The following is a 17,252-nucleotide window of genomic DNA, read 5'->3' on the forward strand; positions in this document are numbered from 1 at the left end:
TGGTTTTAAACCTTGCTTCTCAGATCTTATCCTCCTGAGTATCTGGGATTAGAGTCATGAACCACTAGCACCCAGTCTGAACAGACAGTTAAATGGAATGATTTCACTCTAACAATTTTTTAGGGAGAATTTCTTTTCCTTAAGAAGTTTTGAGAAATACAAATACCACATCTTGTTGATCCACTCATCAACTGAGGGACATCTAGGTTGGTTCCATATCTTTGCTATGGTAAATAGTGCTGCAGTGAACATTGTTGTGCTGGTGGATTTAGTATGTCCTTGTTTCTGGATGATTGGGTAAATGCCAAGTAGTGGAATTGCTGGGTCTATGTACACAATGGAATTCTATGCTGCTCTCAGAAAGAATGACATTGCCCCATTTGTTAGGAAATGGAAAGACTTAGAAAAAATCATATTAAGTGAAGTAAGCCAGACTCAAAGGAACTTAGGCTCAATGGTTTCCCTCATTTGTCATAATCAGTAGAAACCTTGGGCTCTCCTAGCAGAGATTTGCAATAGAGAAAAACCTTGATACAAAAGGCCATATAGTAGGATGCTAAATGAAAGGATCTCTAGGATATAGAAACATAAGCCATATAATGACTGATTGTTGTTCTTAAGGTACTATGTTATCTCTCATCTCTTTTGCTGTCCCTTGGTTATCTCATATTGTTACAGTGTCTCACTTTGTTACCTGATATATCGGATATATTTGTATTTGGTTATTTGAAATTGGATAAGGAAGGGGGAAAACAAGATGAGGTATGGGGGTGAGGGGAAGGGAAAAGGGGACCAAGACATGTGGAAGGGTATCAATGTATGTGAATTAATGCACCATCTGACAAATATCATGTAACCCCTCTATTAATTACAATAATAAATACATAAAAAAAGAAGTTTTGAGAAATAAACAATTTTCATGCTTTCTGTCAAGATCTGCATAATAGTATCTAGATACAAATGCCTAAGTTATTTAGATACTCTCTTTGCAATAGTCTCTTATTTGAAGACTACAGAGCATGGCTTCAGCATTATTAATAATATAATACAAGGCCTATGTGAGCAAAGGATAGTAATTTTATTAATAGACATGAGAAGAGTTGCATCCATTGTTCAGAAAAATGAATACAAAGTCTTTTCCAATTAATTCAATGATCCTTTAAATAAATAGATCTATTGAGAAGACCTTTTCAATGCAATAATTAAGGACTATTAATATAAATATCTATTTTGTGGGGTAGGGCTTCTAAAATTTGTGTAATTTGGTAAAAACCATAGATAAAGTTTTAAATCTGGTTAATTATATAATATTTCATACAAGTATGATGACTACAGAAAAGCGGCAATCATTCTGGGAGGATGCTGTATTATCTTCCCTGCTAAATGCTACTTGAGACAGTAGAATTGTTTAGAGTGTTCTCTTCAGAGCCTACTGATTCTAGCATCTTCAATACATGAATGTAGCTCAGGGCCCTTGCTTAGGCGTCATTGAAACAATGGGCTGCTAAATAAATTGTAAAGACACTAATTAATTTTGTCCCTCTAGGAAAAACAAAATTCTCTGTAAGAATGTCAACAGATTCAAAGAGCCTTTCTAAGCATCCCAGCATTGTTGTTAATTAAAACTGTATTTACAGAGCTTTTTAGTTACTGTCAGCAAGATGAAGAATCAGCTACTCAATGAGGGCACTTTTAATGCTCATCACGGGCGTGTTGATGAGTCCTTTTGGAGGTTTTGCTAAGTCAAAGTCAAGAGAAACTTCAGATACCAAGTCACTTGCTGTCATACCCAAGAATATTTTTTTTTGTCTTACTGTAGGTGAGATTTCGTGGCGAGAGTGACATTTGTGTAACATGAATTAATGAAAGCATAACAGAAGAGGTTGCTGTCTCTTTATTGCCTTCTCTTTATAATTTTATTTTCTTTTTAATGATATAGTTGACTATGTTCAAAAATGCTAATGATACAGGAGTCACATCATTTGCAGTGTTATGAACATGTAATTTTATTTCATTGGGCTTTTCAAATACACTTATTGAAATGCTTTAATAAAAACTTTTACTTTGTATAGTGTAATATAGGCAATAAAATAGAATTAAAATGATACAAACATTAAAGCATCACTAGCATAGTGCTTAAGAGCATGAACTCTTGTGCCTCAGTTTATCTAATGATAAAATGAAAATAATAATATAACTTATTTCATAGGATTTTCATTATGCCTACAAGAGGTTTTATATGTAATATACATTATGTACTATAAGTGTGTGTGTGTGTAATATATACCTATGTACATACACTATGGCCTTAGATACAATTTTAGGCACAGTATTAAGGATGCCTGTATTTTTTGCAATTTTTATATTCACTTTGTCATTTAATTAGTTTAAATAATTAAATAATTGAGACAGATGGAAGTCACATGTTACTTGGCTGCAGCCCATGTTGTATTGTTAACAACAGAGTTATTTAGATTGATTTATGCAATGAACATTTCCCTAGTGCCTACTAAATATCAAACACCGAGTTCTTAACCAGTGCTAAGATTAATTAGCATTGGGAAAGATATTGGTTGCCTGATAAACCTGCATGCTTATTATTATTTTTCTTTTGCCAGTCCTGGGCTTGAGCTCAGGTCCTGAGCACCGTCCTTGGACTTTCTCAAGGCTAGAACTCTACCACTTGAGCCTCAGCACCACTTCTGGCTTTTTCTATATATGTGGTACCAAGGAATCAAACCTGGGTCTTTGTGCATGGTAGGCAAGCACTTTAACCACTAGGCCAAACTCCCAGCCCCTGCATGCTTATTATTATATTATTATATTCTATTTTCACCACCCAACTCTGAAAATATCCTTTAGAATTATTAACTACTGATATATGTATACCAGCAATTTAATGTATAAGTTGTACCACATATAATTTAGATTGATACTTGGTTAATAGCATCATACAGATTAGACTTCTAAGGTAATATGAGTATATTTGGAGGCATAGTCTTAGACTGGTTCATGAAGGTTGTATGAAATCGCGAACTAGTATTCCCTTAAGGCTAGACAACAGAGAGGACCTTGAGAGGAAAGGCCAGGTAAGAACACAGGGTAACAGCAGCCTGCAAGCCAAGGAAAGGCCACACAGAAGAAGGGAAGTCTGCTGGCTAATAAGAAATCGTCACCTTAGAGAACTAATAAAAAAATATCAGGAAATTTCCCCAAGAATTCTCCAGGGTAATTCCCTAAGACATATCACTCAGAACACCTGGAAGAGCTGGGAATATGGCATCACCCCATGGATTCCCGCAATGATTACAAGTTCCAAACTCAGATACTCACAGGAGTGGATTTTTTAGCCCTGGATAAAATTCAGAAAACTGCTATGAAGCAAATTGGACAGGTGCCTGAGGAAGGTGTTATCATGAGATAATTACAGCTGGAAACAGAGATAGATTATTGCTTGAGGTAACATAGAATGAAAGCAATAGGATTTTGTGGAGGAAATAATGGATAACTTTGGCCAACAGTAAAGTGAAGTCTTCTTGGCCTAACAAATGAGAACAGCAATTCTCAACCTTGTGTTTATGTAGTGATATCATTTGGATAATTTTTCTAAATATTAATCTAGAAGATCCTGCCATAATTGCATGGGTTTGTGGTCAGGGCATTGTTGTTGTAGGTTATAAAGACATATAAGGAAGGATGAGAACTTCCTACTTTAGAGAGAGGTATAGTAGGCTCTATGCCTGCCCAAATGCAGAGTACTTGCTGACTGTTCACCCATGCGAAGGCTAGATCTGTAGGGAAAATGGTTTTCTTATAACCACTATGAACATTCCTCGTTGTTTTCTAAGCAATGACTCTCATTCAGATGTTTAACTGGGTAGCCAGCAATCAAAGGACATGAAACAACTAATAAGAAAGAGAAAGATGAAAAGCATTGGAAGAAAACAGTTATCCCTGAAGGAAGTTAGTAACTGAGTGTAACATTCCCCAAATTACAAAAACACACTTGGGCTTGTTTATTACCCTGCCTGTGAGACTCCTCCCACTTGATTTCCTGTGTGTGTAGGGTGAAAGCTGGCAGTACTGGTGCATATGTAGAAGATATAAATTGGAAAATTAGCAGCATTTATTCTGCCTATCTCAATCTCCTATCAAGTATAACTACTTTCATGTGTATTAAGAAATAAAAATATTAAAATTATTACTTATTTGCACATACAAATCAAATATCTCCATTTTAACACATGTATACATGTATTCATATGAAATATATTTCCTATTGGCTAACTCCTATTTAATTATTAGAAAGTAAACTTTTAATTGCAATATGCTGCTTAAAAATATGAGACTTTATCTTATAGAAATATGTATATGGTTTGAAGGATCATGTGATGAGCTCTCCAGAACTGGCTGAAATAATACAGTGGTGGATACTGATGAGAATGTATAGAGAGTGACATTGACTTCGGACAAAGCAACAGTCAAATCTGAGTTCTGGATACATAGTAATTTCTTTTTTCATATATTTTTATTGTAAATAATAGAAGGGTTACATTATATTCACCAGGTAGAAGGTACATTACTTCACAAACATTGATACCCTTTCTAATGTTTTGGTCCTCATTTCCCTCCCTTCAGATACATAGTAATTTTTTATCCTTTTCTTTCTTCTTATAAATTTGAAGAAGTTTAAATTAATGAGGTATAAAAGAGTGTCTCCCACAAACTATAAATATAAATTAAGTCATACAATTCAACATCAATAAACAAATAATCTGATTTAAAAACTGAGTAAAGGATTTGAGTAGAAATCTTTCCCAAGAAGATGTAAAAGTAACCAACAGGTATGCAGAAAGAGGCTCCATATTCAGGTGTACGAAATAAATGGAAAGCAAACCATAATGAGATATCACTGTGTACCTGCTTTGATGGACAATACCAAGAGACAAGAGATGACAGGTGATGGAGAAGATGTAAGAAAAAGGGAAGCTGTGTACCCTGTTGGAGAAGTGCACTCTGGCGCAATCATTATAAAATTTTAAAAAGGAAGGGGATGGAAAGAAATTTCCCAATGGAAATGAAATCTCTGCCTCATAAAGCTGCTATCACTCTGATGTTCTTGACAGTACTGAGCACAATAACACGATATAGAAAGAACATAAATATGTTTCTATAGACAAATGGATAAATTATGGTATGGATATGGGATATAATTTTAAAATATCTTAGACGGATATGGTAGCTCAGCTTTAATCTTAGCCATTTGAGAGGCCGAGATCAAGGTCAAGGCTACCTCAGACAAAAATAAGTTTGGGAGACTTTGTTTCAACTTTGTTATCCCTGTGACATGGGAAAATGTATACTGAAGGGTCACAGCCTGGGTCAGTCTGGGTATAAAGCAAAATCCTATTTTGTAGTCAATGCGAAAAGGAAGTAGAGTTCTTGCCTGGTAAACTTGAAGTTCTGAGATCCGTCCCCATTATGGTCAATACATGAATTAATTACTTGATTGATTAATAGAAAAGATCTTGTTGTTTTTAACAACACTGAGGAATAAGAGGATTTTTTGCTAATACACATGAAGTAGACACAGAAAGAAACATACTGCATGTTCTTACACATAGAATCCCAAACTAATAAACGGAAAGAAAAAATAAGAAATGCAAATACATAGAAACAGAGTACAAGAGTAGTTGCTGAAGACAGGAGAAGAGAGAGTAGGAAGTTAAAAATAACAAATAAGCCTAAGATCTAATATAGAGCATAAGAATTATAGTTGACATTTCATCAAACTGGAAATTTTGCTGAGATTTTACATTTACCATATATATTAAAAGGTATTTATGTGTGAAGGTAGGTATTAATTTGCCTGTAGGTAGTAATAATTTACATATACAAATACTATGTTATCTATAATAAATAGGTAATAGAAAGGAAGTAAAAAAACACTTTGAAATCCTGCAAAAAATCAGAACCTGATATATGGGGAAAGTCCAAGGAAGTTGTAGACAAGGGAGAAGTAGAGACCAAAACAAAATTAGCGTAGGAATACTTCAGTGGGTTTTCCCAGTAATACTAAAGTATTGCATGCATTATCTATACATCTTTTTTCATTCTAGCTGATCCTTCAGTAATACATTAGAATGTATTATGCTAATAGCTTAGAACACATTTCTGTTCATGACTGGTGACTGGTTGCTCTATGCAGCATCTTTACTGATCAGCTACTATAACTACAAGTAGGAATAATGAAATGGCATCTATGCCAGTGAAGACTTTATAAAGGAAACATCAATGTGTGTGTTTCAGTACACTTTAGAAATATGAGTAAGTTAAAAGTACTTACAGATGAGTGACTCATGCATATGCTGATATAAAGTGGCATGGTGATTAAACACTGTGTAATACTTCATTTATTTATTTGTTCACACGTGGAATATACTGGTGGAAGCTCAGTTTTTGCTAGGCTTTGGACTGGAGCCTGGATTAAATGTGGGGCAAATCAAAGAAGGATCTCTTTGCCATCAAGTAATGGGATATAGAAACTTGATGCCAACCACTATAAATTTAAAAAGTGTTACTGTCTTTGTCAGTAGGAAGGAAAAAAATGAAAGTTACTGGAGAGAAGTGATAGATGGTGGGTGCTGGGAGGTGATAGGAGGAGGGAGATGGTGGGGGAGGGGTTAGGGAAAGGATCTGAAGAGGGAAGAAGGGGATGGGAAGATGGTTAAAGAAAATGTCATGCCTAGCTAGGAGAATAAGACATTGTCATTGCTATTTCAATGTTGCAGATGTTCTCCCATGCATTTACACAAATCCAATCAAAATGCTATGTTTTCCAAACAAAATAAAGAAAACACAGAGGGGTTTAGAGGTAGAAAGCTAACATCTGTTACAAGTTTCCTAAGAGTTAGGAACAGTATAAGAAGATTTGCATATGTTCCTCATTTAAGCTGTTTTTCTGAACAGTGGGGTGTGGGACATACTGTTTTGTAAAAGGTTAAGAAAACTTAACCAAATCACATGGAAAACCTTACTCATTTATGTCTCATTTTACCTTACTTTGTTTTCTATTTTCTCTTTTCTCTGATTTCTCTCCTAATATGTCACCAAAACATGTAAAAATTATGCAAAGGTTGACTTTATCAAGGAGAATTAATTGGGTATTAGAATAAGTAAGAAACAAGATGAGTAGGGGGGAGAGAAAGTGGGAGAAAACATGGGAAGGCATATCAATGTTCAAGAAGTAATGTACACACTACCTTATGAATGCAACTGTAACCCCTCTGTACATCACCACAATAAAAATTTTAAAAGGAAAATGCTAAAATGTAAATACCTTTACCATATCTTTTGACAAACTTTAATATTAGCTTTTAAAAATTAATAGGCTCTGATTTAAGGGAAAAAATATATTATTCCAATGACAAAGTAAATACTGAATGTGAAATGAAAGTCTACTCAGGGTCTACTTTATACAGAAAATATGAGAGGTTTAAGGTATTACTTTTGTCACTTGAATTTCAAGAATAACAACCAAAGTAGATGCCTTTTTTAAACAATCAGATGTCTTAATAATTCATGTCTGTCAAAAACTTGGTGACTCAAAAGCTACTGCACAATGAGTGCTGATCACTGGACAGGTGGCTTTTAACTAGATGCTTTAGCTTAACGCTCATATTACCTGAAAGTGTTACAGGAAAAGGATGCCTGCAAGAATAAATAACTCTCCACTGTAGCACAGAAGGCACTTGTTCAACCAAACATGTTAGAGCTATGGCATTCTGAAGCACCACTCTGGATTTCCAACTACTGACCTCTACAGGCTCACATCACTTCCTCAAAATTTCTTCATTTGATGGAGCAAAACCTGTGGCAACTGATCATTATTCTTCTGCTATCTTTGTCTTCCTTCTTCTGAAGTTGACATTCTTTCCTTTTCATTTTTGTCTATACAGAATGCCTCAGAACAATGTGACTTTCTCCATATTTCTTATTCCAGTAGCTGTTTTCTGGCCATAAATCTATTTTCTATCTTGTTTTTCACTTGTAAGATGCTTTGCTTTATTTTAGCTGATTTATCTGCATTTATTTAAAAGATTCCCAATAATACAACTATATTAAATTGGGAGCAAATTATCTTTACTTTAAAAAAGCAGTAAAGTATATGAAAATCATCACTGAGAAAAAGCAGATGAATGAGACAATTCTTATGCATCCTGAAAGGATGCATAAGAATAAACTCTTTTTTTAAGTTATCTGTAGCTCTACTTCTTTTTTTTATTTTTCATTGTCAGAGTAATATATAGAGAGGTTACAGTTACATTCCCCAAGTAGTAAGCGCGTTACTAAAAATAAAGTCTTCAAGTAAATGATCAAAAATATTTCTAGTCAATTACTTCATCTTTTCCTGAGTATCATAGTTTATTGTTTTCAAAAATTGATGTACTAAGTGGCTTCTCATTTACAGATCTTACTTTTCAGTAAAACACATTAAACTTGTCCTTTTCTCCCTTCATATGTTTATTCTCATTATATTTTATCTATTTTTATTATTATCTTTAAATGTTAAATCACTCAATCATTACATTGTTTTCAAACATCAGATTTGTCTTCTACCTTGACACACAAGAGAAAGAGAAAGTGAATAACAAAGATTTCACAAATATTAGAAGTCACTCATCAAGACTGTATAAAAATAATTGTTTATACAATAAAATGTCCTTGCACTCATGGATGTAGATAGAGTAGGTCTCTTTAGGAACTTGGGGTCATTATAAAGATTCCTTCATTCCATCTGCAACTTCATGGATTTTCCACGTATTTTCCTGACAGAAGATTTTATTATTTTGCTCTAATATTACGTTGTCATTCATTCTTTTTCTCCTACTTTTAAAACATGGATGTGTGTCTTGCCCCGTATTTAACTTGAGTCTTCACATGACTTCAAGTTCTTCTTTGCCCAATGTTTCGTTCTCTCGGGACTATGACGTGGCTAATTCTTTGGAATCAGGTCATTTTGAGTACATTCTGGTCTCAAGCTGTCTGCTGCTAGCTCGGTAACTCCCATTATCCTCAAGCCACATCTCCAGTCTCCACTGCATCTTGCTTTCTCAGAGAATCTCTACACTCTCACCCTAGCATTTCCGGTATTGTCATCATCTCTCTTACACCATTAATTTTTTTCTCCCTTGGCTATTCTTTTTCTTTTCCTTTTTTCAAAAAAGGGAAAAAAGGTAAGACTGATGTACAGAAGGATTAGCGTTATATAAGTCAAATAATGAGGGCATTTCCTTGGTAAGTTACTGATTATATAAAGAAAAATGTTTACAATTTATATTATTATTACTTCTTCCTTCTTGCAGAACTAAAAATAAAAACAGTTTTCTGGCTAATCTCATTTTAGCAATTGTGATTAAAGTTAGAGTTATAAGTCAAGGTATGATACCCATGATGTTTTAGCAAATAAATGATACATTAAGTTCTTTGGTATCGTCTACCATGAGGATTAAAAGATTTCAAAGTCCTAGCCAATGACTCGCATCTGTAGTCCTAGCTACCAGAATGGCTGATAATAAGAGAAATGTAATTCAAAGCCATTCTGGGAAAAACAGTTCACCAGACACATCCTTAACCTTGTCTGTATGTGGTGGCATGAGCCAGCTATGGGGGAGCCTGAAAAGGGGCTGGTTATGTATCATCTCTTGAAGAAATAGGCCTGGTGGTTTGTGCCTTCCAGCAATATGCCAAGATAGGAAGTAAATGCTGTTCTCATAACTAACCAGTTCAGGAAGTAGAGGTGAGACTCAAATGATAGAGTGCCTGCCTTAAGCATAATAGCCAAGCAACAGCACAAACTTCTGAGTTAAAATCCCAGTACAGACCAAAGGGGGATAGGCAGGGAACCAGTGGGAAAAGGGGATAAAGATGTAACGCCAAGCTAGAGTGCCTGTCTAGCAAATTGGAGGCCTTGAGTCCAAACCCGAGAACTACAATAAGTAAATAAACAAATAAAATCTACAGAAAGTGCAAATTAATTCCATTCATACGATTGAGTTATCCTTACCACTGAGAAAATTAGGAAATCAAAAATGAGATGAAACCCTGTACAGGCTTGTCACAACTAGAACCTTTATTTTCAGTCTGAAGGATGCTACTATAAAGAAAGTGTGTGGTCTCGGGCTTGACAGCTAATGCCATGAAAATGAGACATTCTAGGGAAAAGTGCTTTTTGTCTACATGGATAGCAATCAGCCTCAAAAAGAATAAAGTCTAAAGAATAAAATGTTGGGGAAAGCAAAAATAAATAAATATCATAATCCAGTCCTCCAAAATCAGATGGAAGTAATGTGAACGCATTTATAATATCCAGCTTCTATATGGAGCCAAGGGACCTGAGACACTGGATGGGGTTGAGAGATACGGGGAGAACCATGAAAGGGGTGACATTAATCAAGATGCCTTGTACTCTAAACTGACATGCTGAATTAAAGTACATTTGCACAACTACTTAATAATAGTAAATATACTATACGCACATACATAATATAAATGGAAGGAATGTGGAATGGACAGTGTTATCAAATATTGTGATGGAAATTCGCTTTAACAAAGAAATGTTGGCAATGTGGTGTCCATTTTGACAATTTAGAGCAAACTTTTGTCTTCTCTGAACATGTGTAGCTGCCACAGCCTGGAAAAAAAAATTGCAAACATGAACAGCCAGCCTCTTGGAAAGCTGGGTGGGGGAAATGAAAGTCCACAAAGAAATTGGGGGCATTTGAACTGATCGTCATTACGTACCCTTCTATTTTAGAGTGAAGGACAGGCAGAAATTATAGAGGTTGTATAGACATAGCCAGTCTTACTCTGAAGGAGGGAGAATTCACTGTTTTGAAAGGGAAAACATATTGCATAGTATTTTAGAACCATTAGGCAGCTTTATTTTATGAGTCAGAAAAAAAGGGATGAAAATTGCCTGCAATTTAAAGCAGAGGGTGAGTTCAGGTCATTTTAAGTGGGAACTCATTCTTGTGATTTGACCCCAGTGCAAGAGAATATGATTCTTCCCAAGGCACTGCACTTTCAAAAGTATTAGTTCTCCTTTAAAGAAAAAAAATAAATCTCAAACTTACTACACAGTACTCCATGAAAGGTTTTCTATGACCAAGATTGTAACGAACCATATCTAAAAGACAAATTAATCTGTTGCTCTCTGCTGCAGCCAGGAATTTTATGACTGTGCTAATGGGTTCTACATAGGGCTGGTATATTTTGGGCATTCTGATGGCAGGTAATCATTTTTATTTGAGCCAAGTATACTATGGAGCTGAGTTTACACTACTTATAGTTGTCACTAATCAATCCACAATTTCCAAAACTATATGAAATTTCTCAAGAAGAATTTTTGTAGGTAAAACTGGAAATTTATTATTAAAACTATTTTATTATTAAAATTATTAAAACTGTACCTGATCACAGGAAACTAAGTGTGAAACATAATATGTATACCCTTAGAATCTTAAGAATTTATGGTCATAAAATCTGTACAAATGATAGGACTCTCCTAGCAGAGGATTACAATAGCACAAAATCTAGGTACAAAATCTAGGTCATATTTAGGATGAGACTAAATGAAAGGATATCTAGGATATGGAAACAAAAGCTTTCTCTTGAGTGACTGTTGTTCTTAATGTACTATGCTATTTCTTTTCTCCTTTGTTGCCTTTTGGTTAATCTCATGTTGTTACTGTACTGACTTTGTATCTTGGTATATTGTATTTATTTGTTTATTTGAAATAGGAAAGGGAATGGGGGGAAACAAGATGATTGGAAGAGATGGAGGAGGGAAATGGGGAAAAAACATAATAAGGGGTATCAATGTGTAAGAAGTAATGCACCTACTATCTGGCGAATGTAATGGTAACCCCTCTATACATTACCTTGATAATAAAAAATAAAATGAAAAAAAACTAAAAAAAATATGTACGAATGAAAGTGAAGTACTATACTAAAAACACACATAAAATATTTGAGGATAGACTGAGAAAAATAGGAAAAAGTCAAACATATTTAATGAGTGCTGTCCTCCAGAATACTACATCTGGTAGTACAAGTTCCAAAAATGAATCAAGTACATTCTGTTCTCATGTATGAGAACTGAATAGCTTTTAAAAATGGCATAGGAAAATGTCAAATAGTCCCAAATCAAATGTATAAATTTTTAAAGGAAGCTATGAATGCTTATCTCCTGAAGATGGTTGATTACTCTAGAATAAGATATTAAAAAATGAATTGAGCTGAGTGATGGTGGCCCACAACCTGTAATCCTGGGTATGAAGGAAACTTAAATATGAGAATTGCAGTTTGAAGACAGACCAGGCAGGAACACCTGTGAGGCGATTCATCTCCAAAAAAAGCTGGACTTGGAGATGTGTCTCAAATGGTAGAATTCTAGCTTTGAAAACCAAAGTGCACATACAGCGCCAAAACCCTAGAACCAACATAAAAGAAAAAAAGAAATGAACTGGTCTATGGGTTCACTATTAAATCCCCAATACATAATGCCAGTGAGAATGTTTACCTTTAGTTTAGGCTTTAACAAATTCTTACTGGTGTGAGAGCTGACCTTCAAAGATTTTGTAACTAGGAATAGGTAGTTTTCAATAGAACAACTGAAAATTTATATATCTAAAAATGAATCTAGTATTAACTTTCCAGATAAAGAATGAGTTTACTTCTTTTTCTTTTTCCTTTCTTTTCTTAAATAAGGAAGGAAATTTCTAGCTTTTGTTAGTGAGCATTATATGACATTGTTTTTTCCTGAACTGAATACACTTGCTGTAGTAAAATAATAGCAAGTAATAATTCATCACTTTACATTCTACTTGGTGATGTAGTATTAAATTAAAAACATAAGTTTCATGCTATTCCTTTTAATATTATATCTCTGCAAAATTGGTTTCTAGTAGTTGCTGTGACAAAAAACAAGTCACTAGGGAAAATCAAAGTTAGATGGGAAATGAAGATGATGATAAATCGAAATTCAGAATTTAATTATTTCTACACTACCCAGCATAGGTACATACATGCTTCAGTAGAAACTGACTGCTGGGTATTTTGGAATAAGGCAATAAAGATGCTATTGTTTCCCTTTGTGCACATTACTTCTAAGTTGTTTGGATATAAGTATTGAGTAAGTTAAATCAAGATACTGCCTTTGGCTTGGTGTACTATGAAAAATGTCCATGTCCCTGAGAATGTTGTAAGTTAAATTACTATAGAGTTTGAAGACCCTGGCACTGACAAAGGTCAGAGCTCTAAGAATTAGTTCCTGTTGTGAAGCCTTAAACCTGGCACTAAAACACCTAATAGAGTACTAAGATTATGTGTAAGTAACCAAGAGCAAAACATTTGAAGGAGGACTTGTGTTAATCGCAATTTATTTTGCAAATTGAAAACAATCTACTAGAAAAAGGTGGGTTTTAAAGATGCATACCCAATATACTAAGAAAATAGATGTCCCTCAGTTGATGAATGGATCAACAAGATGTGGTATTTGTACACAAAGGAATTCTATGCTGCTGTCAGGAAGAATGACATTGTCCCATTTGTTAGGAAATGGAAAGACTTAGAAAAAATTATATTGGGCTGGGAGTTTGGCCTAGTGGTAGAGTGCTTGCTTAGCATGCACGACGACCTAGGTCCGATTCCTCGGTACCATATACATAGAAAAAAAAGCCGGAAGTGGTGGTGAGGCTCAAGTGGTAGAGCTCTAGACTTGAGAAAGTCCAAGGACAGTGCTCAGGCCCTGAGCTCAAGCCCAGGACTGGCAAAAAAAAAAATCATATTAAGTGAAGTAAGCCAGAACAAGGGAACTTAGGCTCAATGGTTTCCCTCATTTGTCATAATCAGTAGAAACCATGGGCTCTCTTAGCAGAGATTTGCAATAGAGCAAAACGTTGATACATAAGGCCATATAGTATGACGCTAATTGAAAGGACCTCTAGGATATAGAAACAAAACCCATATAATGAATGATTGTTGTGCTTAAGGTACTATGTTATCTCTCAGCTCTTTTGCTGTCCCTTGGTTATCTCATATTGTTACAGTATCTCACTTTGTTATCTGATATATCGGATATATTTGTATTTGGTTATTTGAAATTGGATAGGGAAGGGGGAAACAAGATGGGGGTGTGGGGGGGTAATGGGGACCAAGACATGTGAAAGGGTATCAATGTATGTGAATTAATGCACCTTCTATCTGGCAAATATGAAGAAGTTGAACTCATGTAAAATATATAATTAGGGGCCGGGAGTTTGGCCTAGTGGTAGAGTGCTTGCCTAGCATGCATGAAGACCCAGGTTCGATTCCTCAGTACCACATGCATAGAAAAAAGCTGGAAGTGGTGCTGAGGCTCAAGTGGTAGAGCTCTAGCCTTGAGAAAGTCCAAGGACAGTGCTCAGGCCCTGAGCTCAAGCCCAGGACTGACTATATTTACAATTAGAGCAAAAATAAAAACTAAATTTAAAAAATCAGAATAAAATATTTTTTAAAAATCAGGGAAAAAGTAACAAATGCAAAGAAGTAACTATTATGGTAGTTATTTATTCCATTCTGTGAACAATCACTTTAAACATTAATAGTCTAAATGCACCAGTTAAAACACAGTTACTATCTGATGGATGCATATACTTGAAGAAAGATCTTAATAACCTAAACTTGAACATATAGAGCTAGAAAATGAAGAGAAGTTTACATCCAAATTAAGCCAGAGGAAAAGAGACAATAAATGTTGGAAAAGATATTAGTGAAATTATATTTTTAAAAATCAATTGAGGGGGGCCGGGAGTTTGGCCTAGTGGTAGAGTGCTTGCCTAGCATGCACGAAGACCTGGGTTCGATTCCTTGGTACCACATACTTAGAAAAAGCCAGAAGTGATGCTGAGGCTCAAGTGGTAGAGTTCTAGCCTTGAGAAAAATCCAGGGACAGTCCTCAGGCCCTGAGCTTAAGCCCAGGACTGGCAAAAAAAATCAATTGAGGGAAAAAGTGAGACTGGACATTAGATCTTTGGAAAGATCAGTAAAATTTAAAACACTGTAAGCACATCAAAATAAGAAAAAGAACCCATAAATCACTAATTATCAATAGTGATGAGAAGGTTATCATTACTGTTCCATTACCTATACCACAGGACAAAGGTTCAATAGCTTTGATAGGCTATGGATACATAGACATATCATATGTGTATCTCCACAATAAGTAAAATAGCTTGAAAAAATTGACAATGATGTCAGAAACAAACCCAACTGAATTTACATAGATGTCTGCAATGTAATATGGTAACTGAGAAACACAAAATTATCTGTAGTTTAAAAAATATATAGCATGAGTACACAAAGAATCCTAGTTCCTTGGAGTTTGAACCCGTCACTACTACTTTAGTCAATACAGGAATCAAAGAAAAAGGTATAGTGTCAATCAATACCCCACTTAACACTTCTTATCTGTTCTGGGCACCATACAGCTGAACTGGTAAGTTGTTAGAACACACTGTGTCTCATGCTATAAAATGTATTTCTACATGGAATGAAAACTGTTGTTAATCTTTTCCACAGGCAGTGGGCATTACTTCCTTTATGTCAGTTCCTCTGGGTCCAAAGAAGAGTCCATTGCAAGAATCTTGACCACCAAATATTTCCCAGCAAGCATTGGAGTGTGCACTGTCCGATTCTGGTTTTACATGGTTGATCCTCAGAGACTAGGGATATTAAAGGTACAAAATAAGACAGATTTAAGATATTTTTCACATGAGTTTAAATATTTTCCTTTTTTCTATGATCATACAACCAATACTGATCTCATTAATTTCTCATTTCTTGCTGGGGCCATGAGTCTTTGGCATGCAGTGCTGTCATTCATCTTAATCTCAGTCAAGATTTAGCTCACTGATGGCTGCCACCTGAATTCAATTAAACTGCCTGCTATTTGAAAAAAATTACCTAGAAAAAAGACTTATGGGTAAATTGTGTGTGTGTGTGTGTGTGTGTGTGTGTGTGTGTGTGTGTGTGTGTGTGTGTATTTTCTATTAACTCAATGAGGGGCTATAGAAAAATGTAAGAAATTACACAAAGCAAATTTAAATTTTAAATGCACATCTCCATAGTTTGAAAATACTTGGCTGCTCAATTTTATGACTATAAGAATCTACACCAAACAGGAATGACTTTAAAGAAACAAGTTGCTTCATTTGTGCTGTTCATTCTATGAAAGACTAATAAGACTTTTGATCATCATGAATGAATTTTGAAATTGAGTTCTAATTAAAAGATTGCATATTAGGAGTCAGAATTACGATTATGGTTCAGGAATTGCATGATAACTTCTCATTTGAATACACAAAATTAATTTCTTTCTTTCAAATTGATCCTTATAAACAGTAACAGCTAGAAAGTTCCTCCTAGCTATCAAATTATCTGTTATAAACTTTCTGTGTGTGATCAGCTTGAATTGTTACATTTACCTCATGCTATTATGGTAAGTATATTTTACATAAAATAATGAAGACAAGCAGCTATGTAAATTTCCTTAGGTTGTCGAATCACCAAAAATATATAATAAACTAAAGTTTTTCTGTGGTTTCTAAAACAATAATTGAAGAAGAAACAAGCAGCAAGAAGGGAAGGCCACATCAGTCCTCAACACTGCCCCAGAGGAATTCCTGTGAGGTGAAAGTGTCACTGGGCAAGAAAGTGGGAATCCCCACCATACGTTTGCTTTCCTCAAGAGAAGACAGTGAAAAGAAAGAAAAAGGGAAAATCTGGGAGAAAACAAGGGAAGAGGTGACATTGTTCCAAAAGAAATGTACTCATTACCTGACTTATGTAACTCTTACCCCTCTGAACATTACCTGTACAGTGAAAGTTATAACAACAACAATAATAATAATTAAAACAGAGGTGAAGTTTTCTCAGGGATAGATGGCTCACACCTATAAACACAGCTTCTTAGCAGGCTGAGATCTGAGGATCATGGTTCAAAGCCAGCCCAGCAGTAAAGTCTGTGAGACTTATCTTCAATTAAACATATACATACACACACGCACACACACATAGCCAGAGGCAGAGCTGTGGCTAATGTACTAGAGCACTGACCTTGAGCATAAAAGCCCCAGGATAGCACCCATGTCCTGAGTTCAAGCCCCAGGACTAGAAAAAGGAAAAAGCAAGGTGAAATTTAACGAGGATAA

General features: G+C 35.1%; 1 protein-coding gene across 5 annotated transcripts in view; it reads left to right on the plus strand.

The window, feature by feature from the left end:
- Positions 1-17,252, plus strand: part of Malrd1 (MAM and LDL receptor class A domain containing 1) — a 361,316-nt gene that overhangs the window by 252,999 nt on the left and 91,065 nt on the right. For all 5 annotated transcript variants that reach the window (XM_090318992.1, XM_090318991.1, XM_090318993.1 and 2 more), the window contains one exon: positions 15,622-15,779. In XM_090318992.1, coding sequence (XP_090175118.1) covers positions 15,622-15,779 — 158 coding nt within the window. The remainder of the gene's footprint in view (positions 1-15,621; positions 15,780-17,252) is intronic.

Source organism: Megascapheus bottae, chromosome 26 (genome assembly GCF_031878675.1).
Source record: "Megascapheus bottae isolate mThoBot1 chromosome 26, mThoBot2.hap1, whole genome shotgun sequence".
Classification (NCBI taxonomy): domain Eukaryota; kingdom Metazoa; phylum Chordata; class Mammalia; order Rodentia; family Geomyidae; genus Megascapheus; species Megascapheus bottae.